Source organism: Galeopterus variegatus, unplaced genomic scaffold, assembly GCF_000696425.1.
Source record: "Galeopterus variegatus unplaced genomic scaffold, G_variegatus-3.0.2 Scaffold5156, whole genome shotgun sequence".
In the NCBI taxonomy this organism is placed as follows: Eukaryota; Metazoa; Chordata; class Mammalia; order Dermoptera; family Cynocephalidae; genus Galeopterus; species Galeopterus variegatus.
In genome coordinates, this window is record NW_007731267.1 from 21,511 (window position 1) to 45,668 (window position 24,158).

Genomic DNA, 24,158 nt, shown 5'->3' on the forward strand with positions numbered 1-24,158 from the left:
CAGTACTTCCTCCCCCGGCCATAGGCGACTGCTGATCTGCTTTCTGTCTCTATAGATTTGTCTGTTCTGGATGTTTCATATAAATGGAATCATGCAAAATGTGGTCTTTTGTGACTGGCTCCTTTCACTTAGCATAAATATTTCACAGTGTATCCATACTGTAGCATGTATCAGCACTTCATTCTTTTTTAAATGCTGAATAGTGTTCCATTTTTACAGACACAAAACATTTTATTTTTTCATTTATCAGTTGATGGACATTTGGGTTGTTGCCACTGTTTGACTGTTGTGTACAGTGCTGTTCATGTGTTTTCATTTTGAGGGGGTATATACCTAGGAATAGCGGGTGATATGGTAGCTCTCTGTTTAACTTTTTGAAGAACTTCCAAACTGGTTTGTAAAGTTATACCGTATTACATTTCCACCAGCAATGTATGATTTCTCCACATCCTCACCTACCCTTATTAATGTTTGTGTTTTGGATTATAGTTGTCCTAATGGGTATAAAGTGGTATCTCATGGTTTTGATTTGCATTTCCCTAATGTCTAATGATGTTGATCATCTTTTCATGTATTTCTTAGCCATTTATGTATCTTCTTTGGAAAAATGTCTGTTCAAATTTTCTGCCTATTTTCCAGTTGGGCTAATTGTCTTTTTGCTGTTCAGTTATTATGAGGGTTCTTATATATTCTGGACATAGTCCCTTATTAAGAATATGATTTGCAAGTTTTTTCTCCCATTTCGTGGGCTTTTTCAACTTTCTTGATGTTCTTTGCAGTTCAGTGATTTTAAATTTGCATTAAGTCCCAATTTATCTATTTTTCCTTTTGTAGGTTGTGTTTTTGGTATTATTCCTAAAAATAGTCTTGCCCTGTTTTGAACTATATATAAATGAATTTATGTGTTCTTGTATCTGGCTTCTTTTTTGCTCAGACTTACGTATGTAGCTGTAGTTTCTTCTTTTACATTGTTCTGTAATATTCTATTGCATGTATACCACAATTTATCCATTCTACTGTGATGGACATTTGATATATTTTCAGAGTTTTTTAGCTATTATAAAATAGGGCTGCTATGAGTATTCTTGAACGTAGCGCTTGGCGTAGTTATATGTTAATTTTTGGGAGGTGTGTACCTAGGTGAGAAATTGCTGGATCACAGCTATACTCAGCTTTAGTAGATACTGCTACCAGTATTCCAAAGTGATTGGATCAATTTTTATTCCAGCTATTAGTGAATGAAAATTCATTTGGCCTACGTCCTTCCCCACTACTTCCATCACTTGTTATTACTAGGGCTTTTGCTTTGTTTTGTTTGTTTAACCATTCTGGTGAGTACAGTGAGTATATAGTGTATTTTCTTTTTTTTTTTTTTTCCTTTTTGTCTTTTTTACTGACCGGTAACGGGATCGCAACCCTCGGTGTCGCGCCGTACCGGGGACCGGCAACGGGATTGCAACCCTTGGTGTTGCACCCGCACCACGCTCAGCCAGTGAGCGGGAACCGGTCTCCACATGGGATCCGAACCCTCAGCGGGAGCACGGCCGCACTCCCAAGCGGTGCACTCTCCAGTGCGCCACCGGGCCGGCCCTATAGTGTATTTTCTTGATGACCAGTGATTTTGAGAATCTTTTCAAATGCTTATTAACTATTTGTAAGGTGCTTTTTCAAGACTTTTGCCCATTTAAAAAATTGTATATTCTCTTTTTCATGTTGATCTGTTTTTCAAGTTTACTGTAAAAATTCTCTTTGTAGCCTACCTTTTTTTCTTACTCTCTTAATGGTGTCTTTTAATAAGGGGAAGGTCTTAATTTTAAGTTCAATTTATCACTTTTCTTTATCATTATGAATATATTCTTTTTTGCTACCTTCTAGAAACTTTGTTTTCCTTTCCTTTGTTTTCACATATAGGTCCACAATCCATATGTAACTGAGTTTTATAAGGATCAAGGTTTATTTTTTTCCAAATGGATTTCTAGTTGTCCCAGACCCATTTATTGCAAAGACTATTCTTTTCCCCATTGTATTACCATTTCACCTTTGCTGTAAATCCAGAAGACTGTATATGTGTGGGTCTGTTTTAGACTGTATTCTTTTCCACTTATCTATTTGTCTATCCTGTTGTCAGTGCCACTCTGTTCAATTACTGTTATATCTAGAAAGGTTTGGTTGACATGTCTTATACAAATGAGTAATAGGTATATATCAAAATACATACAGTCAGGGCACATTAGGAAGCATGTTTCAAAACAGGGCAACCCTTAGGCTTCCATATTACTCAGATTTTACGGTATTTTTTATGGTGTTAATTGTTACACATAACATACTTCTATAAATTGCAATCCTGAAGTTGAGAAAAGGAAAATAAATATTGAAAAAGTTATTGTAAGTAGTCATTTAGTTTACAACAGGACAAACTACATCCTCAGAAGAGTTTAATATCTGCCAAGACTGGACTCCTCAGTTCAAGTAAATATCCTAGATATTGTACATATTTCATAGCGTATACCGTCTTCTATTGTATTGCTAGGTGGTGCATCTCCTGGATCATTCGTGAGTTCATAGTTTTTTCTTTTTGTTTGCTATATTAACTCTATTTTTCCTTTCTTATCATCTTCTGTCACTTCCCATTCTAGTTATTCATAATCCCTTTCTGTATATAGAGTTCCTGGAGAGACGGTTCTAGAGATGGACAGTCCAAGGGAAGAGGAAGATCAGCTGTTGGAATGTCTAAATTTTGTGGGTTGAAGATGTGGTGATGGTTTCTAAATGTGGTGACAAACTCCACAACTGATTTATCTTTGAAGTCAACATCTATATCCGGCTTTTTCATGGGGTCTTTCCCCTTCCTGCTCAGATCCGACCTTTACAAATATTTTTATCCTTAACAGTTCATTTTTAGCCACAGAAAGATCGCCACATGCTCTTACATTTGTAGTTTTGCTTAATATTTGGTGGTTTTACATGTTTTATCTTAATGACAACCAAAGGGGGGAGAGGGCTTTTGTTTCTAGTACATGGTTTTAGTGGTTCACTGTTTTGTTAAAATAAAATTAGTTGTGTGTCTGCGTCCCTGTCAAAAATCTCCTGAATTTTTAGCAGGTTTTTCTCAATGTAGAGGCTTTGGGTTGTGGACCCAAATGTTAAAGGTAAAGTTTCTAGAAGGCATCAAAGGAGAATATGTTCATCACCATAGGGGAAAAAAAGGTTGATAAATTGAACTTCTATAATTTTAAAGGGGATTCTGGCCCTTGGCATCTTCTGTGGAGGGTTTGTAAGATGCCTGAAGATCAGTGTCTGTATTCTTGTTAGTGTCCACTGCACTTTTATTCTTTCTTCACACTTTGTTTTTTCACCTCTCCTAGATGAGCAATATCAATCATAGTTATTTTAACATCAGCTAACTAATATCTGGGTAATCTATGGGCCTGTTCTACAGTCCAGTGAGGTTTTTTTTGTTTGTTTGTTTTTTATTGTTTTTGTGGTGGGGTTGGGGAAAGTCATTTGGTCCCATATCATGGCATCCCTGGTAATTCCTGGTTGAATCCCCAGCATTGTGTGTGGTTTGGATGATGTTATTTCCTTTAGCGAGGATTTAATTTTCTTTTGATAGGATATATGCAGATCACCTTGATATAGAGTTAGGCTGAGTTTCAGGCTTTGCTAAGGTTGGTTTCTTTCTGATTTCCCCTCATTATTAGTCTGTGGCCATTTGGGGTGTATCATCTGAAAGACTGGGTACTTTTACTAGGGCCCTTCTATCTTAGAGGGCCCTAAACTCCATCATTTGACTCATAGATGCAAGAGAGTGTTGATCTCTCTGTTCAGCTCCTTAGCCTTTTCCAGCTGCATTTTGCTTGTTTTCCTAGTGTTTTACCCAATACATTTTAGGAATTGGTAAACATTTTGAAGGAAAATACCATGCAGATTATGGAGCAGGCTTTTCTTTTCTTTTTGTTTTATTTTATCAATATACAGTGTAGTTGATTTTCGTGTCCCTTTACCGATTCCTCCCTCTCCCCCTCCCACCCATCAACATCATATCTGTTCACTTGTTCGAGGAATTGTGATTGTTGTGTCTTCTTTCCCGCCACCTCCACTTTGTTTGCGTATTTATTTGTTTTTAGCTCCCACAAATAAGTGAGAATATGTGGCGTTTCTCTTTCTATGCCTGACTTTTTTCGCTTAATATAATTTTTTCTAAGTCCATCCAGGTTGCTGCGAATGGTAGTATTTCGTTATTTTTTATAGCAGAGTAGAATTCCATTGTGTACATGTACCACATTTTCCATATCCACTCATCTGATGATGGACATTTGGGCTGGTTCCAACTCTTGGCTATTGTAAAGAGTGCTGCAATGAACATTGGGGAACAGGTATACCTTCGACTTGATGATTTCCATTCCTCTGGGTATATTCCCAGCAGTGGGATAGCTGGGTCATATGGTAGATCTATCTGCAATTGTTTGAGGAACCTCCATACCATGTTCCACAGAGGCTGCACCATTTTGCAGTCCCACCAACAATGTATGAGAGTTCCTTTTCTCCGCAACCTCGCCAGCATTTATCGTTCAGAGTCTTTCCCATAAAGACTGCACCATTTTGCTGTCCCACCAACACTGTAGGAAGGTTCCCTTTTCTCCACAACCTTGCTAGCATTTATCGTTCAGAGTCTTTTGGATGTTAGCCATCCTAACTGGAGTGAGATGGTATCTCAGTGGGTTTTGATTTGCATTTCCTGAATGCTGAGTGATCTTGAGCATTTGTTCACGTGTCTGTTGGTCACTCGTATATCTTCCTTTGAGAAATGCCTATTCAGCTCCTTTGCCCATTTTTTTAATTTAACTCTGTTAATTGTTTCTTTTGCTGTGCAGAAGCTTTTTAGTTTAATATAATCCCATTTGTTTATTTTTCCTTTGGTTGCCCGTGCTTTTGGGGTCGTATTCATGAAGTCTGTGTCCAGTCCTATTTCCTGAAGTGTTTCTCCTACGTTTTCTTTAAGAAGTTTTATTGTTTCAGGGTGTATATTTAAATCCTTAATCCATTTTGAGTTGATTTTGGTATATGGTGAGAGATATGGGTCTAGTTTCATTCTCCTGCATATAGATATCCAGTTTTCCCAGCACCATTTGCTGAAGAGGCAGTCTCTTCTCCAGTGTGTAGACTTGGTGCCTTTGTCAAAGATCAGATGACTGTAGGTGTATGGGTTAATTTCTGGATTCTCTGTTCTATTCCATTAATCTGTGTGTCTGTTTTAATGCCAGTAACGTGCTGTTTGGGTTATTATAGCTTTGTAGTATGTTTATAGTCAGGTAGTGTTATGCCTCCAGCTTTTTTTGTTGTTGTTGTTGCTCAGAATTGCTTTGGCTAATAGTGAACATGCAGAAAAAGAAATCAAGAAAGCTAGCCCATTTACAATAGCCACCAAAAAAATAAAATACTTAGGAATAAAGTTAACCAAGGATGTGAAAAATCTCTATAATGAGAACTACAAACCACTATTGAGAGAAATTAAAGAGGACACAGGAAGATGGAAAGATAGCCCATGGTCTTGGATTGGAAGAATTAACATTGTGCAAATGTTCATACTGCCCAAAGTGATCTAAAGATTCATTGCAATCCCCATGAAAATTCCAATGACATTTTTCTCTGAAATGGAAAAAACTATCCTAACATTTATATGGGCAGGATTTTCTTTGTTTACCCTTTTCAGCATCTTGGTCTCTCAAACCTTGGCTTCCTTGGCAGCCCCAAGCTCTCAGTCTTTGTGCTCCTAGCCTGGTAGAATACTGCAGGTCTCAGGCTGCTCTATTCCACTCTGCCTCTATTCCACTCTACTAGGAATAGCGAATGCCTTTTTTGTGTGTGCAAAGTAAGTAAATACACAATACATACAAAAAGATAAAGACTTATTTTCACTTCTTTCTTACACAGAAGGAAGCATACTACCTATATCCTTATGTACCTTGCTGTTTTCAGTTAATTTATCTTGTAAATCCCTCCATATACATTTTGTAGAGCTCTTCCTGGTTTTTTGTTTTGTTTTGCTTTTGTTTATGGTGGCATAATACTCCATTGCTTAGATGGAGTACAGATATTTTTAAATTGCTTTTTTAAAAAAATAAAAATAAAACAAAATTGCTTTTTTAATGAGTAATTTGTAGTCATTCTCAATTCCATTTCTTTCAAGATAGTATTCATTCTTTTCTCAGGGTAAAAAATGTGGTACTTAATGAACCATTGCCTTAGACAAGAAAGGGCAAGAAAAATCCTTTTGTAATTTGTAATCTTTTGGGGATATTTCTTTCTTTTTTTTTTAACTAGTTCTATAACATAAGAGATCATTTGGCTTGCAAATTTTATACCTGTAAAATTAAGTAATGCTTGGGCTTGAGTCTAATTGAGAAAGAGAAACTTTCTCAAATTTTATTAGCTTGAACTTAGATTAACTTTCCTGGTCTACTCCCACTATAACCATCTACAACACTATGACATTGTTAATGAGAGAAGCAATTTGTTTTTGTAACTTTTATCCTGAGAGAGCTGATATTTTAAATAAGCCAGATTCCTTGGTACCCTCTTTCCACATGCTAGACCTCAAAAAATTTAAGTTGTAGATTTTTATGAACCAATTAGGCAAGAAAATTGACATTATTCACCTTTCTCATTTAATCCTTCTTTATGGGGGTTTTAACTGGATCCATGGTCTAGAGGGATACTCGTTTTGTAGAAATATTCTAACTCATGAATTCATGAACTTTTTCTTTAAAGGGCTAGACAGTAAATATTTCAGGCTTTGCAGGCCACACAGTCCCTGTCCTTGCTACTCAACTCTACCATTGCAGTGTGAAAGCGGCCATATACAATATCTAAACAAGTGAGGGTGACTGTGTTCCAATAAAACTTTATTTACCAAAAATAAAAAATAAAAAAAGGCACTGGGTTGGATTTGGTCTATGAGCCACAGTTTGCTAAACCCTACTTTAACTCAATTAACTGGAAAGAAAAGAATCACAGGAAATTGTTCATGGGATATATGACTATTCAGATATATGAATATCTCTTTTCAAAAGAGTCTGGAATAGATTTGAAGTTTTCAGAGTTCATTTTCAACATTTTAAAAACTTAGACTAATTTTGTGTAATTCTAAATATACTACAAAAAAGCCATTGCCTATCTACCATTTTTCAAATTGATATTTATTACAAAAAGCTGATAGAAAATAGTGAATATTGGGGAATATTTATTCAAAATTTTACTTTGTAACTCAAATTTATTTCTTTTTCATGTCTCATAGTACAGAAGGAATTTTTATTATGTGAGAAAAAAAGCATTGGGGCTTTTTTATTTAGTTTTTCATTGTGGTAAAATACACATAAATTTATCATCTTACCCATTTATAAGTGTACAGTTTAGTGATATTAAATACAATCATAATGCTATACAACCATAACCACCATTCATCTCCATAACTCTTTTTATCTTGTAAAACTGAAACTTGGTACCCAGTAAACAGTAACTCCCCCCCACTCCCCTCAACCTCTGGCAACCACTATTCTACTTTCTTTTTTTTTTTTTTTTTTCCTTTTTGTCTTTTTTCATGACTGGCAATGGATCGCAACCCTCAGTGTTGCGCCCGTACCGGACTGGGACTGGCAACGGGATTGCAACCCTCGGTGTTGCGCCCGCACCTCGCTCAGCCAGTGAGCGGCCAGTTTGTATGTGGGATCCGAACCCTCGGCAGGAGCGCTGCCGCACTCCCAAGCGGCACACTGTAGCAGTGTGCCACCGGGCCGGCCCAACCACTATTCTACTTTCTGTCTTTATGATTTGACTAGTCTAACTACTTAACATAAGTGGAATCATACAGTGTTTGTCTTTTTGTGACTGGTTTATTCCATTTAGTATAATGTCCTCGAGATTCATTCGTGTTGTAGCATATATCAGAATTTCCTTCCTTTTTAAGGCTGAATAGTATTTCGTTGTACATATATCCCACATTTTGCTTATTCATTTGTCTGTTGATGGACATTTAGGTTGCCCCTACACTTTAGCTATTGTGAATATTGCTGCTATGAGCATGGGTATACAAATATTTCTTTGAAACTCTGCTTTCGGTTCTTTAGTTATTTGTTTGATTTAGATGAAGCCATGAGCTTTGTGGACTTTCTGTATCACTCAACCAGATGGAAAGAATGATTGTAAGAAAAGTTCAGTAGGCTAGTTTGATTGTCCAAATTTTAGAAGGCACATTTTAAAATGAGGAATACTAGAATTTAGCTATGGTAACCTGCAGTGTTGTATAGATTTCATCTTTATAGCCAAAGAGCCACATAGAATTTTTATGTTATTTTATCAAGAACTTAAAGTCTAACCAAAGGGCCATTTTTCTTCTCCAACCCCCTCAAAACCTCCCAAGTCTTAACTGCAATTACTTAAACTAGTTCTGATCAAGACTAACACAATTAAGAACGGTAAGTAAAAGCTTGTACATTAGTTACCTTTCAAACCTCATGGCACATAGATTTTCAGTTTTTCCTGTTTTCTAATGTATACAATAAGGGAGAGTAATTCTTTGTAGGGCGTTGCACCCTATTAATAGGTGGAATTATATTGTTTTCTGTCACAGAATCTACTTATTATTAAATAAGAATTGTCAAAATAATGTTTAAAGTTAGCACTTTTAAACCCACTTATAATTTTTCTGGTTTTGTGCTAGTAATATTTTCTTTCCTATTAAACTGATTAGAATAAGAAAAGACAGTTTTATGATCTATACACTAAAGGATTAAAATTCATGTCATTCATATCCAAATATTATTTGTCTTCACGCCTTAGGTACGGATATGTACTAATAACTCACAGTTTTCAATAATTAATATAATTAACATCAAAATTCATATTTTGGGTCAGTAAGTATTGTTTTCAATGTTAATTTCTTGAGTTTTCTTATTTAATACTTAGTTTAGTAAGTAAAAACTTACATAAATTTAAAATGTTATTTTATAGATTTCTGAAACATGGCAATTTGTTTACTGAGATTAAAACTTTAAATAAAGAGATTTTTTTTCCCCCTTTTTTTGTCTTTTTTACTGACTGGTAATGGGATGGCAACCCTCGGTGTCGCGCCTGTACCGGGGACCGGCAACGGGATCGCAACCCTCGGATAAAATGTTATTTTATAGATTTCTGAAACATGGCAATTTGTTTACTGAGATTAAAACTTTAAATAAAGAGATTTTTTTTTCCCCCTTTTTTTGTCTTTTTTACTGACTGGTAACGGGATGGCAACCCTCGGTGTCGCGCCTGTACCGGGGACCGGCAACGGGATCGCAACCCTCGGTATTGCGCCCACACCGCGCTCAGCCAGTGAGCGGGAACCGGTCTCCACATGGGATCCGAACCCTCGGCGGGAGCGCCGCCGCGCTCCCAAGCAGCGCACTCTCCAGTGCGCCACCGGGCGGGCCCAGAGAGATTATTTTTTTAAAAATAAAAGCATGTGCTTCTACCCTTATGATATAACTTGAATTACAAAGGACTTTTATTTCTTTGCATTTTTGAATTGTGTAATAGATTTTTTAAAAATTATTAGCCTTTTGCCAAGTTAATGAGGTATATGTGCATTTACATATCTGCTAATTTTTAGAAACTGTATAGATTAGATTCCTTACTACTATTTTGGCTTCTTTTGATAGTGAGAGTAATTGGAATTAATCATTGTTTTGGTTGGGGTGTGGTATACATATATTTGATAGAACTGGAAGAACAGACTCGAAAAGCTCTAGAACTGGATCAGGAACGAAAACGAGCAAAAGAAGAAGCAGAACGGCTTGAAAAGGAGCGTCGAGCTGCTGAAGAGGCCAAGTCTGCTATAGCAAAACAAGCTGCTGACCAGATGAAGAATCAGGAACAGCTAGTAAGGAACTGTCTTAGATCTATCAGAGGGGAAAAAAAAAATGTTAAATAAAAGCATGGAGTGAACTTTCTACATCTATTATACCTGTTGGAAAGCAAACCAAACAAGTAACTTAATAATAATGTGGAAATAAACCTAAATATTTTATTATCTGTCTAAAAGAAAACCCTAAAAATAAAACAGAATAAAAGACATTTTTCTATAGTTTATTTGTAAATGAAGACTGTTGCCAACAAAAGATTCTAATTCACTTTGACTTTGGACAGGTTCTGCAATAAGTCAACTGGGCATCTTTTGCTTTAGATAAATTGGCACGATATGTTCTAGTTCTTATAAATATAGACCATAATTGGTTAAGTTTTGTGTTTATTTAGTGAACTTGCAAATAATGAGTAGGCAAGATTCTGGATTTAAGTATTCAGGCATTTACTTGCTTTGCGTTTGAGTCTTTTTGAACTTTAGTTCTCTCTCTTCGAAAAGAATACTACCTAATAGGATTGTTGGGGAATTAAATGAGATTATTTGACAAAGTACTCTTTAAAGTATCATATAAATATAATTTTTTATTTTGTAGATCTTAACGAATAGTTTGTTTATTGATAAAGGTTAAAAAAAAATAGTATCTGAGTTACACATTTAAGTTCCTATTACTGTAACGGAATTAACTACTAGTTTATAAAATAATAAAAATCTTTTTACTTTGTCTTCTTATTAGCTCATTACTTCAAGGACCTACTATATCTTTTCTTTTTTGAACCCTGGACCTTGGTGTTATCGGCACCATGCTCTTACCAACTGAGCTAACTGGCCAGCTGAGGACCTACCATTAATAAATAAGCTGTTTAAGATCTTAAAGAATATTGCCTCTATGTTTTTTTAATGGAAGGCCATCTAAGAAAAACATGTAAAACAGCTCAAGCACGTATATTAAAGCTCTGTTGACTTAACATATCATAAGATTATTCAGAATATATTAAGTTTATATAGTCTTGGTAATTATATTGTTTATTTTAGGCAGCAGAACTCGCCGAATTCACTGCCAAGATTGCACTTCTAGAAGAAGCCAAGAAGAAAAAGGAAGAGGAAGCTACTGAGTGGCAACACAAAGTAATCATTTGTTTGTTCATTTACTATCTTTCATTGAATAGCTATTTTGCCCCAGCAGTATGCCTAGCAGTGTGCTGACTTTATAGAGATGAATATAAGGTACTGTCATAATTTAGGGGGGAAAAGATACGTGTGTGTGTATGTGTGTGTGTGTGTTGGAGTAAATATTAATCTATTGATGTACGCTAAGTACTTTGGTAACATAAAGGGAGGTGATTAATTTCTATGGGAACAAGATAGGTATGTGGGAAACATATACATTTAAGCTGAGTCTTAAGTAATAAATTAGATTTGGGGTATAGAAAAGATTGGGAGTGGTTGGGAACTGAAAAGGTAGTCATTCCAAACAGAGGGAACTGGATGAGTATAGGAAGTATGAACGTACATGACAGATTTGAGGACAACGAGTAAGTGACCAGTGCTTAGAGTATAGGTTCAGAAATGTTGGGAGCTATGGCTGGCAAGTTAGATGATAGGGAATTAAATTGTGAAAGGCTTTAAATAAATGTCCCTCTAAGGTAAGGCAGTGAGGAATATCTGTAGACATTGGGCTCTGAAAATTTTAAAACAGGATTGTAATATGATCAGGTATGATTTTATAAAAATAACTTAGAAATCAGTGTGAAAGATTGATTACAATAGTGGATACTTTAAGAGATAAAAATCCAAACTATGGATGTGGCAATAAGAATAGTGGGAAGAGTTAAAAGACATTTTATGATAGACTCAAAAGGGCATGATGGTAAAAAATCAGTGACTGGATATGAAGTTGAATTAGAGGTATGCAGTGAGGATGATACTGAGATTTCTAATAAGAGCACCTAAGTAGATGAAACATCCATCATTTGTCTAAAGTAGCACACAACTATAAAATCAGGCTTTAGTTGCAGAAGTGGGGAATATAAAGTAACAAGAGTTTAATTCAAACATTAAATGACATTAACTCTTAAACAAAACTATAATAATTTTTTAATACCAAAAGAGGATGTATAGTTATATATGATTATTTTTCTATAATAAAATGTACTATTATAGAAAATGGTTTTCTGTCACTCTTAGGTAAATTTTCTTTGTAGCAGCTTAAATTTCATTGGAAAGTTTTTCATATATTGAAAATTATGTGTTTAGATAGGAGGGTACTTCAAAAAGTTCATGGAAAAATAGAATTAAAAGATAATACAAATCTTCCCATGAACTTTTTGAAGCACCTCATATATATATGTATATATACATAAAATACTACAAAAGAAATAAAACTTTGTTGATCTCCTTGTTAAACTACTTTCATTGTATAATTTTACAGATCCCTTTTAGAGATGATTAATAAACTTGAGACACATAAACTTTAAAAAATAACATTACAGATGCAAATCCTGTGAATTGTAGAAAATTAGGGAATGCACACAAAAGAAAATTAATCTCACAAACTAGGGTCACCACTATGAAACCTTAGTGCCTATCCTTTTGGGATCTTACTGTTTGTGTGTGTGTGTATATATATATTTATGTATTTAAAATGAGATCTTACTGTACATACTACTCTGTTTAGTGAATTTTCATCTCATTTAATGTTAGACCATATTCAAAATTTCTCAATTTACCCAAAAAGTCTTTTAAAGCTAATTTGCCAGGATAGTGTTCAAAGTATGACTTCGCATTGCATCTGTTTAATCTGAGTCTTTTAATGTAAGGATTTATTGAAGGGACCCACAGAATTTCCCTCCTCTTGTATTTCTCTTGTTGCTTCTTCATGGTATCCTTTTATCACCTATATTCCCTGTAAACAAAGTTAGACCTAGAACTTTGAGGAATTCAAATTAAAAGTTTTTGACTATTCTGTATCATAGGAGAGACTTACATATAAATTTATCATCCAAACTAGAGTGCTTATGAGTATAAAAGAGGGTGGTCTTAATATTTACACAAGGACAACAGTACTTTTCCTGGCAAACCAGGATGATATGATCACCCAAATAATTGGTGATATATCAGAAGACACTTAATATCTAATTATCCCACCATTAGTGATTTTAATTCATCACTGGATTAGAGTAATGACAGTCTAATATCTCCATTGTATGGTTACATTTTTCACCTTGTGGCTCCAATGTAATCTATCAGGTGTGGCATTCTTTGGCATTCTATGAATATTTCATCTTTCGTCAATTGTTGCCATAACAGTTTTAGCAACAATTGGTGATCTTTGCCAGAATTAATAATTTGATCAGGGTTTGCAAAGTGGTGTTTTAAAAATTTTATCTTTTTTGCCTGCTGGCACTCTTCTATAAAAATAGAGCTTTCATTGATAGGGCCTATTTGCATTACCCTGAAATGTAGTTTCTTTTAGAAAGGCAGGACAACTTGATTCTTTCAATTACCAATTTTTAGAGTAAGTTACTCATAAACTTATATTTAATGTTCAGGCTTTTGCAGCCCAGGAAGACTTGGAAAAGACCAAAGAAGAGTTAAAAACTGTGATGTCTGCCCCCCCTCCACCTCCTCCACCACCAGTCATTCCTCCAACAGAAAATGAACATGATGAACACGATGAGAATAATGCTGAGGCTAGTGCCGAATTATCAAATGAAGGGGTAATGAACCATAGAAGTGAGGAAGAGCGTGTAACAGAAACACAGAAAAATGAGCGTGTTAAGAAGCAACTTCAGGTATTTAAAATTTGCAGTTGTATGTACATTTAAAATATAGTTTGCATTTTCCTCATCCAAGGCTAATTCCTTGTAAAGAATATATGACTTTTAGAAGCCTTTAACACTGGCTGGCATAGCAGTTGGTTTGTGAGTGTTTGGTTTACAGTCACTTTATTTCTTTCATTGTATGACCCCATTAACAAATGTTTGTTAGCTTTGTGTAATCAGTCTTTAATGAGTTATTTAATTATAGCTTGACCTATTTTAAAAGATAGAAAGTACTATAATGCTGTTTTTAAAAAACAAATGAATTTAGTTTTTAAGCAATAAAGTGTACATTCAAAAGCAGTGATATTTAATAGACTAACATGTTAGTTACATAATCTGTTATTTGTTCAGATTTTATAATAGCAAAAAGCCAGTTTATTAAATGTACATAATTAGATTGAAATAGGAAATTTTAATATTAGAGCTTTCTTTTTTTCAGATAAGTTCTCTAATTTTTTAATTGGTAAAATCTTTAATTTTTTTTTTTTTTTTGTCTTGTTCATGACCGGTAAGGGAATCGCAACCCTTGGCTTGGTGTCGCCTGCACCGCGCTCAGCCAGTGAGCGCACCAGCCATTCCTATATAGGATCCAAACCCGCGGCGGGAGCATCTCTGCGCTCCCAGCACCGCACTCTCCCGAGTGTGCCACGGGGCCGTCCCAAAATCTTTAAATATTAAAAAAGAAAATGAGATAAGACTTCTGGAGAAATCTCTTACAGTGTAGATTTTAGATCATACAACATTACTCTATAATGGCTACATTGCAAGTCATTTCAAGTATTGGATGTGAAAGTTAAGGAAATTTAGAATAATAAACAAAATATCATGGTTAATGAGTGTAGAAATGAAAGGCCATGGATATTCCTCCCTAACCACAACTATCACTATTCCTAAAAGTAAAACAACCTTACTCACTTATAAGAAAAAGACTTCACAGTGGAAATTTTAATATATTAAAAAGTCAGAGATTTGGTATATATGTATTTTTCATCTTTAAACCATTTTCATAAATTTTTTAAATGTAAGAAAAAAATAATAGTAGTACTTTTTATTTTTTAAATATAGGCATTAAGTTCGGAGTTAGCCCAAGCCAGAGATGAAACCAAGAAAACACAAAATGATGTTCTTCATGCTGAGAATGTTAAAGCAGGCCGTGATAAGTACAAGACTCTGCGACAAATTCGACAAGGCAATACAAAGCAGCGTATTGATGAGTTTGAAGCAATGTGAGAGCTGTTATTTTGCATACGTGTTCTTCATAAGCTGAACCACCAACAGAGAAAAGCAGGCCTATGCAGATGTGATGGAATGCATCCCACCTTGCCAAAGCACTTATACCAGTTTGACTGTGGTGGCTAAAAGACAAATTTAAGGGGAGCTCTTCAACATTAAGGCAGTGTAATGTCATGCTTGATTTTCTTTTTCTTTTGGGCGAGGGTATGGAGAATGGTGTTCCATCACCTCTTTTCACTTTTTTCATTTTTCATTTTTTTTTTTTCTGTTGAAGATTAACACTAATTATGTTTGACAAATGCGTATGTGTGGTCTGAGCACTTTGTAAATTTTAAAGGATAATGGTGAACGTTTTGAGTGTTTAGATAGAGCATTCTGTTTTCTCTTGCCCCTTCCATATTTAACCTGCTTATATTTCCACATTCTGTCTCACTCACATTTCTATGTGCCCTTCTCATATCCTGCCATGCCTATAGCATAATTCTGCCACCATACAGATCAGGCAGTATTTCAAATGGTAGTAGGTAGCAGGGTGGACACTCTCTGTGCATTGTGTAGAAGATGGCTATGAATCATGAAAAGGATTAGAATGTTTAATAGTGTAGTGTGCAGCTGATGGATAATTTTTCTTAATTCCAGTTAATTACATTTTTGGGTATTGGTTATTTGCTTACTTAATTATGGTCATCTTTGACAACTGAATTGATTGGTTTTTCATCTTCTATAATCTTCTGATGGTTTTCTTTGCCGGCCAGTTCACAGAGGTGTACACAGCAGGTAGTAAGTAGTTCCCTAGGCGAGTTTATTGATGAAACACTACCTGCAAATAAGTTGTCTCTGAAAGATTTGAAAAGTCTTGTTCTTTTGTAGATTGGTTTAAAAAAATAGATATCTAATAAAAGAAAATAAACATTTGTTGGTAATTATAATCATTAAAAAAACAAAACAAAACCGGGATCTTTGTGGAAGGGCAGCATATGAAAACATCAGTCCTAAAAAGGGGACAGTAATACTACCTCATTACTACACCTGCGATAACTGGTTGGTCAAACACAATGGAGTGTGTAAGCTATATGTTTTATAATACATAGTGATAGTCTCAATCATGAAGGGATACTCTTGAAATTTCATTTTCCTTCAGAATATCTTAGAGTGCTAAATATTTAACTGCCTTTTTGTTGAGTTGAACTGTGGGATTCTAATTTGTATTAAAATTGTAAGCTCTCATTGGTATACTAAGGGTGTTTTATGTCTGAGGAAGTGTGTGTGTGTGTGCGTGCGTGCGCGTGTGTGTGTGTGAGAGAGAGAGAGAAACAGAAAGAGATGTTACCCTTGTAGAATATGAAGAATGTCTGTACATCGTGTGTGTGTGAGAGAGAGAGAGAGAGAAACAGAAAGAGATGTTACCCTTGTAGAATATGAAGAATGTCTGTACATTCATTTCTTGATATGATGGTTACATAATCATTTTAGCATATTTGGTTTCTAAATCACTGTGCTTATTTTTTTTTCAATCTCTAAAAAATACTTAATTTGGTTTGTTCATCCTATCTTAGACATTATAATATTAGGGTTATATTAATTTCAGTTGTTTTACCGAAGAATCTTCCCAGTAAGAAAGATGTTCTAATATTATATATTCTAATATTTTCTTTATTGTAAAACACCTAGATTTGAAGATACAGAAAAGCCTTGTTTTCTCTGTGTGGTTCAGCTACTTTCCATTTGGTATTACGCACTCAAATTTACATTTGTCAATTAAAATTGCCATTTTATTAAACATTTTTCATGCACAGTAGATTCAAATTGTGTCTGAAAATATCTCTTGTGCTTTTTTGATTTTGCTGACTTTAAAAGGATTAATCTGGGCAGACATTACAAAAAGGAAAAGTTGTGTTTAATATATTTTTTGGACTTTGTAGGATAAAAGATAACTGGTTAACCTTGAAGTAACTGTTGTACAGTGGTTGTGCACATGGCTCAAAATCCTATGGAAGAGAATATTTCTACTTGCAGTACATCAGAGGAATAAGTGGTGGACCCTATGATTCAAGCTTTGAAACAGAAGTGTTCATATTTCTAAAGTATTAAATTGCCGTAATAGGTGAAAACCTGGACTTCTACTGGATTTTTATTAATTTTACTCATTTTGAATTGTGTGCACTACCATTGTTACATCAGTTTGATACAGTGTTGAAAATTACCAGTTATATTTGCTGTTTATAATCTATTTGTAGATTAGGATTAAAATGGATTTAATCCATTTTTAAAACGGTGTGAATTTTTCTAAACAGGAACAACCATTTACAATATGGTTCTCATAGTGATTAAACCAATTATAACTTTTATCATTAGCAGTTGAGAGCACATGTTCATATAGCAATGTAAAAATACACTAATGAATATTTGGTAAATTCCAATAGACTTTTTACCATTAGCGTAATTTTGTGTTGTACAATTAAGTTACAATTACATCTCTAATTTTGGATAATATTCATTGGTTAACAATAAAGTGATGAAAGATCATGCCTTCAAGGTCCACTGTTGTTATTTAACATGGATTTCTTATATATTTCCTGAAAATTATAATCTGTGTCAGAACCATGAATCATCACATCTTAAAAATGAGAAGTGGATAGGAAGAAACTTTAAATCTCATAGATTTACTCTCCCCCTACCCCCATTTTACCTCTTTTCGTATGGAAGTAATATTGATTAATTCTGTGGAAAAACTAAATCATTAAATTACATTGATTCTCTAGACAACAGAAAGTAATTTAGGATTTCCAGTCATTGTTTTTATTATATAATATTTAGTTTCTTTTTCCTGAGGAAGATAGCAACTTCGTTGTTGTTGATTCATCTCATTATTAAAATTCTAATATTCTTTAAAAAACTCTATGCTAAGTGCATTTATTTAAATACATATTCTTATTTTAAAGCTATATTACAGAGCAGTTACCATAAGCCTAGGAGATAATTGCCTTTTTAAAAGCTTTTTAGTAATTTTTAACATAAGATTTTTAAATAAACAAGTGTTAATGCTGTTCTAAAAATAGTAAAAGCCAGGCGCCTTCCCAGTTTATATTTAACTGTCACTTTATCACTTCTGTTCTCAAGGGCAGGTAGTAATTTTTTTATTCTGATCCTGTCAGAAAAGAAAATGAAATTTTATCTCATAGTATTTTGCTTTATATCTAATTAGAGTTTTCCTTTAAGAACTAGAATCAGAGACTTTATTGGAACTTACTCTTATCATTAGAAAATGGATTCAGTATTAGTGTTGTGATTAAAAAAATTGTCACCACGTCCTGTCCCAATTTTGATCACCTTGTTGATTGGTGATGTTTTTAGAAATAAAGATGGTAAATTAAACTTTTTTAATCCAAAGCATCCCATTCTGTGTATGCACAATGAAAACAATTAGGCTTTTTAAAAGGTAAAGCTTGAAACTAAAGTATAAGGAATTACTAACTTTAGCATTAATTTACTGAATGATTACTAAACCAAAGCTTACACATTGTTAATAAGAATAAAGGAAAACATTTAAATGCAAAGCTACACAGGTTCCTCTTGTTTGATCTAAATGAACAGAACATTAGCATTTTCTTATTTTGTACCTTCATTCTTTTTTTAGCTAGAAAGTAATCTACGTATCAAATATTCTAATGTGGTCTATTATGTAGACTGACAATATTCCAGCACATTTCAAAAGTTCAGTGGATTCTGCAGATTCATAAAATGTCTACACAATCACATTCTACACTGGTCGTTAGGAACAATTGGCTCACAACAGTGTTCCGTATGTCAAAGCTTACCACATTGTCATCCTGGCTTTTCCGATTAAGTAATTCTAATTCCCACTTTTTTCCTTAGTAGGCCTACTACTTAATTTGCTCATCTTTCAAGATTTTAAGAGCTGCCATTTTCCCAGTGGAAAGATCATAACTCCCTGTTTTGTCTCCTGAATACTAGTGACCTCCTTTAAACTCTGGAATATAAGAGTTTTCTGATTTGGAGTTGTACCAAGGGTACTTCAAAGAGTTTATGGAAAGCTTCATATTATCTTTCAATTCTATTTTTCTATGAACTTCTGTGTTTTTTTGTTTTTTTCTTTTTGCAGCTGGCTTTTAAGGGGATCCCAGCCCTTTGACCTTGTTACCAGCACCATGCTCTGAGTGTACATGAACTTTTTGATGTACCCTTGTATATACTGTTTTAGGAGTTGAAATTTCCATCATTTCCCACAGAATTTTAACCTTAATGATCATGACTAAGATAACTACCCCATAGCACACATCCTTTGAATTCAGTTTTATGTTTTGGCTCTGGAGTTCCCTAGCTACTCGGTGGTTCCATGTTCTTATTTAATGACATTCATTTAGCCAATATGTGTTTATTAAGTACCTATATTCAAGTACTTAGAAGTAAGATTAGAATGACTGTGACCCTTTGTTTTGGCCTATCTTAAAATATGTAACTTCAAATATTAATTTCACTAGTGTTAGATCATTTGCATTTATCTATTACAATATCAGATTTCTTTAAAATGACAATGTCATATTGTTGATTCATGTTATTTGGATGCCCAGATTCCTCCATGCTTATAGCTAGTCAGTTGTTTCCATTCGTGCAATTTATTTTTTTACAGGTTCCTCTTGTTTGATCTAAATGAACAGAACATTAGCATTTTCTTATTTTGTACCTTCATTCTTTTTTTTTTAGCTAGAAAGTAATCTACGTATCAAATATTCTAATGTGGTCTATTATGTAGACTGACAATATTCCAGCACATTTCAAAAGTTCAGTGGATTCTGCAGATTCATAAAATGTCTACACAATCACATTCTACACTGGTCGTTAGGAACAATTGGCTCACAACAGTGTTCCGTATGTCAAAGCTTACCACATTGTCATCCTGGCTTTTCCGATTAAGTAATTCTAATTCCCACTTTTTTCCTTAGTAGGCCTACTACTTAATTTGCTCATCTTTCAAGATTTTAAGAGCTGCCATTTTCCCAGTGGAAAGATCATAACTCCCTGTTTTGTCTCCTGAATACTAGTGACCTCCTTTAAACTCTGGAATATAAGAGTTTTCTGATTTGGAGTTGTACCAAGGGTACTTCAAAGAGTTTATGGAAAGCTTCATATTATCTTTCAATTCTATTTTTCTATGAACTTCTGTGTTTTTTTGTTTTTTTCTTTTTGCAGCTGGCTTTTAAGGGGATCCCAGCCCTTTGACCTTGTTACCAGCACCATGCTCTGAGTGTACATGAACTTTTTGATGTACCCTTGTATATACTGTTTTAGGAGTTGAAATTTCCATCATTTCCCACAGAATTTTAACCTTAATGATCATGACTAAGATAACTACCCCATAGCACACATCCTTTGAATTCAGTTTTATGTTTTGGCTCTGGAGTTCCCTAGCTACTCGGTGGTTCCATGTTCTTATTTAATGACATTCATTTAGCCAATATGTGTTTATTAAGTACCTATATTCAAGTACTTAGAAGTAAGATTAGAATGACTGTGACCCTTTGTTTTGGCCTATCTTAAAATATGTAACTTCAAATATTAATTTCACTAGTGTTAGATCATTTGCATTTATCTATTACAATATCAGATTTCTTTAAAATGACAATGTCATATTGTTGATTCATGTTATTTGGATGCCCAGATTCCTCCATGCTTATAGCTAGTCAGTTGTTTCCATTCGTGCAATTTATTTTTTTTATTACCCTATTCTGATTGTTCTTCACTTTTATTTAATGAACATTTAAAAAATTTGGATTCATTTTGATGTTCGTGCATGTTATTTATTATGTTCCTAAAAATCATTATTACCCTATTCTGATTGTTCTTCACTTTTATTTAATGAACACTTAAAAAATTTGGATTCATTTTGATGTTCGTGCATGTTATTTATTATGTTCCTAAAAATCATTTTACTGTTTTTAGTTTTTTATCTTTACTAAATCAATGTAGCCAAAGGTTCATCTTCCTAGTGGTAACATGGGATCAGAATTTGTGAGATTATTTATGTGATTATCCTTGGAAAAGTTCCTTTTGAAAAAACATAGATTTATTATATGAAATTCTTATACTGTGCTGTAATGTATGCCATGATACATACTCCTTTTAGTTTTTTTCAACTTAAATAAGTTATTTTATCTTTTCAACCTAAAAACGTATATATATACCTTAGAATCATAAGGGAATATTTTTCCCTCCCTTTATTTTTATTTATACTGAAAAGTCAATGAAATTCAAGTCTAGCATTTGAATCCTACATGCCATCATTTCATTTATATATTTACTTTTAAATTTTAGCTGTTTTGGCTAAAAGATACTGTTGTGTGATAAAGGAAACTACTACAAAATAAGGAAGATCAATAGCAGGAAAATTAGTGAGTAAGAGAACATAGTACTCAGTATAGGTTTCTCAAGTATGCTTGTTCTCAGATAAATTATTTCATTTTCCTTTCACAGGTCAAATTTTCAACACTGGTTAATAAAGATATCCTACAAGAGACCCTAATTTTAAAAGTTTTTCTAACTTTATAGGAAGACTCGTTTTATACCCAACTGACAAACCAGTAAAGTATAGTAATTGGTAATATCTGTATTAAATATTGAGAAGTTTAATAGGGTTAGTTTCCAGTTGAATCTTAATGGTTTGTTTGTTTTTATTGTGGGAAAATATATATAACATAAATGTTACCATTTTAACCATTTTCAAGTATACAGTTTATAGGTATTAAGTATATCCACATTGTTGTGCAACTATCACCACCAACCATTTTCAGAAGTTTTTCATCATCCCAAACTGAAACTTTGTACCCATTAAACAATAACTCCCCACTACTCCCTCCTCCCTAGTCCCTGACAACTGCCGTACTACTTTCTGTCTCTATGAATTTAATATTTCCAGGTAACTTATAAGCGTAGAAGTAATACAGTATTTGTGCTTTTGTGTCTAGCTTATTTGGCTTATCACAAGGTTCATCCATATTGTAGCATGTATCAGAATTTTATTTTAAGTTTGAATTAACATTCCATTATATGTATATGCCACATTTTGTTTGTTCATTAGTCTGTGGACACTTGGGTTGTTTCTACCTTTTGACTAGTGTGAATAATGCTTCTATGAACATTGATGTATAAATATCTGTTGGATTCCCTGCTTTCAGTTCTTTTGCCTACATACCCAGAAATGGAATCGCTGGATCATATGGTAATTCTGTGTTTAATTTTCTGAGGAACTGCCACACTATCTTCCACAGCAGCTGCATCATTTTACATTCCTACCAGCAATGCACAAGAGTTCTAATTTTTCCACATCCTCACCAACAATTTTTTTTTTCTGTTTATTTGCTTGCTTGTTTTTGATAATAGCCATTCTAACAGGTGAAGTGGTATCTCATTGTGGTTTTCATTTGTATTTCCCTATGGTAACTTTCCCAAATTATAAAAATGTGGGGAATCTTTTTATGTGCTTATTATCCTTTGGTATATCTTCACTGGAGAAATGTCTATTCAAGTTTCATCCATTTTTTAATTGAATTGTTGTTGAGTTGTAGGAGTTCTTTATATTCAGGTTTCAGAATAGTAATCCCTTATCCCAGGATTCAGTATATTAATCCCTTATCAGATATATGATTTGCAAATATTTTCTCCCATTCTGTGGGTTGCCTTTTCACTCTTGATATTGTCCTTTGGTGCACACAATTTTTTAATTTTAATGAAGTTTATCTTGTTTTTCTTTTGTTGCCTATACTTTTGGTTTTCATGTTTTTTAAAGAAGGAAATAGTCCTTGATGAAGAAGGAATTACTAAAAAGAGAAACAAAGCAAAAGAGATATTATGTACAGAGGTTAGAGTCTGTACGCTGTAGAGATGAAAAGAAAATAGAATGAAAAGTGTGAGTTGCTGTGTTCTGACTCTAGGATGGTAAGGTTAGAATAAGTTGGGCCAAGAATTTATGGAACCTTGAATCTTGTGCTGTGGACAACTTGTGTCTTTGGGAAGGCACAACTGCAGAAGGGAACAATAATTAACCTTGCTCAAAAAAGAAAATGCATGTTGCTATGTAAGGTATACTAGATGGTGTGGAAGATGAAGAAAGCATAATAGGAGAAATATGTATACTGTAGTTAGCCTGAAGAAAGACTGCAATGGGAATGAATTATTTAAAGGAAATATCTAAATGTAGTTTTCTCTCACATTTGCTATATGTAATAATATTTTTTCTTATTTTCCATATGACCTCTACACTTAAGATTTCAGTTTCTATTCCCTTATCCATGACCTTTTGGGGATGGTTCATTAGTGGCACAAGAAGAGCTAGAAGTTAAAAACCTCCAAGAACAAATGGATTCGGTTCTGGGTTCTAATTCCAAGCCTTGCGTTCTCTTGTACTCTAGTTTTTATAACTGAATCCATTTGTTTCAGAGCATTTCTCTGTAATCAGATATGGACATTTCCATTCCAGATTCTTTGTCTTTAAAAAACGTAATGCCTAACCAAGGTTTAACATGCATGTACTTTTGAACTGGTAATACTTGTTTATAGTTGGAGAACTATGACCACGGAGTGGTGCTTATAACAATACTTCTATCAACCTCCTTTCTGCTGTCAGATGATCATAATGTAGTAACTGGAAGAAAACTGAAGGGTTTTTTCAAACTGGTTTTTAGGGATTAGAAAAAGAATTCTGTCAGTTCATTATTGATGGGTTATATTCACCAAAACACAACTCAGTGAAGATTATCTCAGAAAATACACACATAATTATTTACTGGCTGTGATAGCTTTGAGCAGCTCACTTTATCTGGAAATTTCTATAGGTTTTTTAAAAGTTGAGAACCATATTTGATTATGCTCACCAAACATAACTTTTGTTAGAGGTATGATTTGATACATCTGCTTATGCCCAAATAATAACTTGGATTTTTTCCCCTTTTTATTTTTGCTTGTTTTCCTTTGACAATTCCCAATACAATCAAGTTGTCAATTTTTAGGCATAAAACTTTTTGAATATAGGTAGAAATTATCTTTTGATAATCAAAGTTACAAGTAGATGGTTTCTCCCCACCAACTTTGAAATATAATGACTTACTGTTAGTATTAGATTAAATGTAGAATTTTACAGCTTTTTAATTTGTGTATTTTAAAAGCACTTTCAATGTATGTAAAAGTAAATC

The 24,158-nt window shown here is 33.9% G+C and overlaps 1 protein-coding gene across 3 annotated transcripts in view; it reads left to right on the forward strand.

The window, feature by feature from the left end:
- Window positions 1-24,158, forward strand: part of RDX (radixin) — a 59,920-nt gene that overhangs the window by 19,154 nt on the left and 16,608 nt on the right. For 2 of the 3 annotated variants that reach the window (XM_008589011.1, XM_008589012.1), the window contains exons 8-11: window positions 9,756-9,916; window positions 10,931-11,023; window positions 13,447-13,689; window positions 14,785-14,945. In XM_008589011.1, the coding sequence (XP_008587233.1) occupies window positions 9,756-9,916; window positions 10,931-11,023; window positions 13,447-13,689; window positions 14,785-14,945 (658 nt within the window). Of the gene's footprint in view, window positions 1-9,755; window positions 9,917-10,930; window positions 11,024-13,446; window positions 13,690-14,784; window positions 16,311-16,387; window positions 17,482-24,158 lie in introns of those variants that run through there. The other variant, XR_551717.1, reaches the window with a different exon arrangement.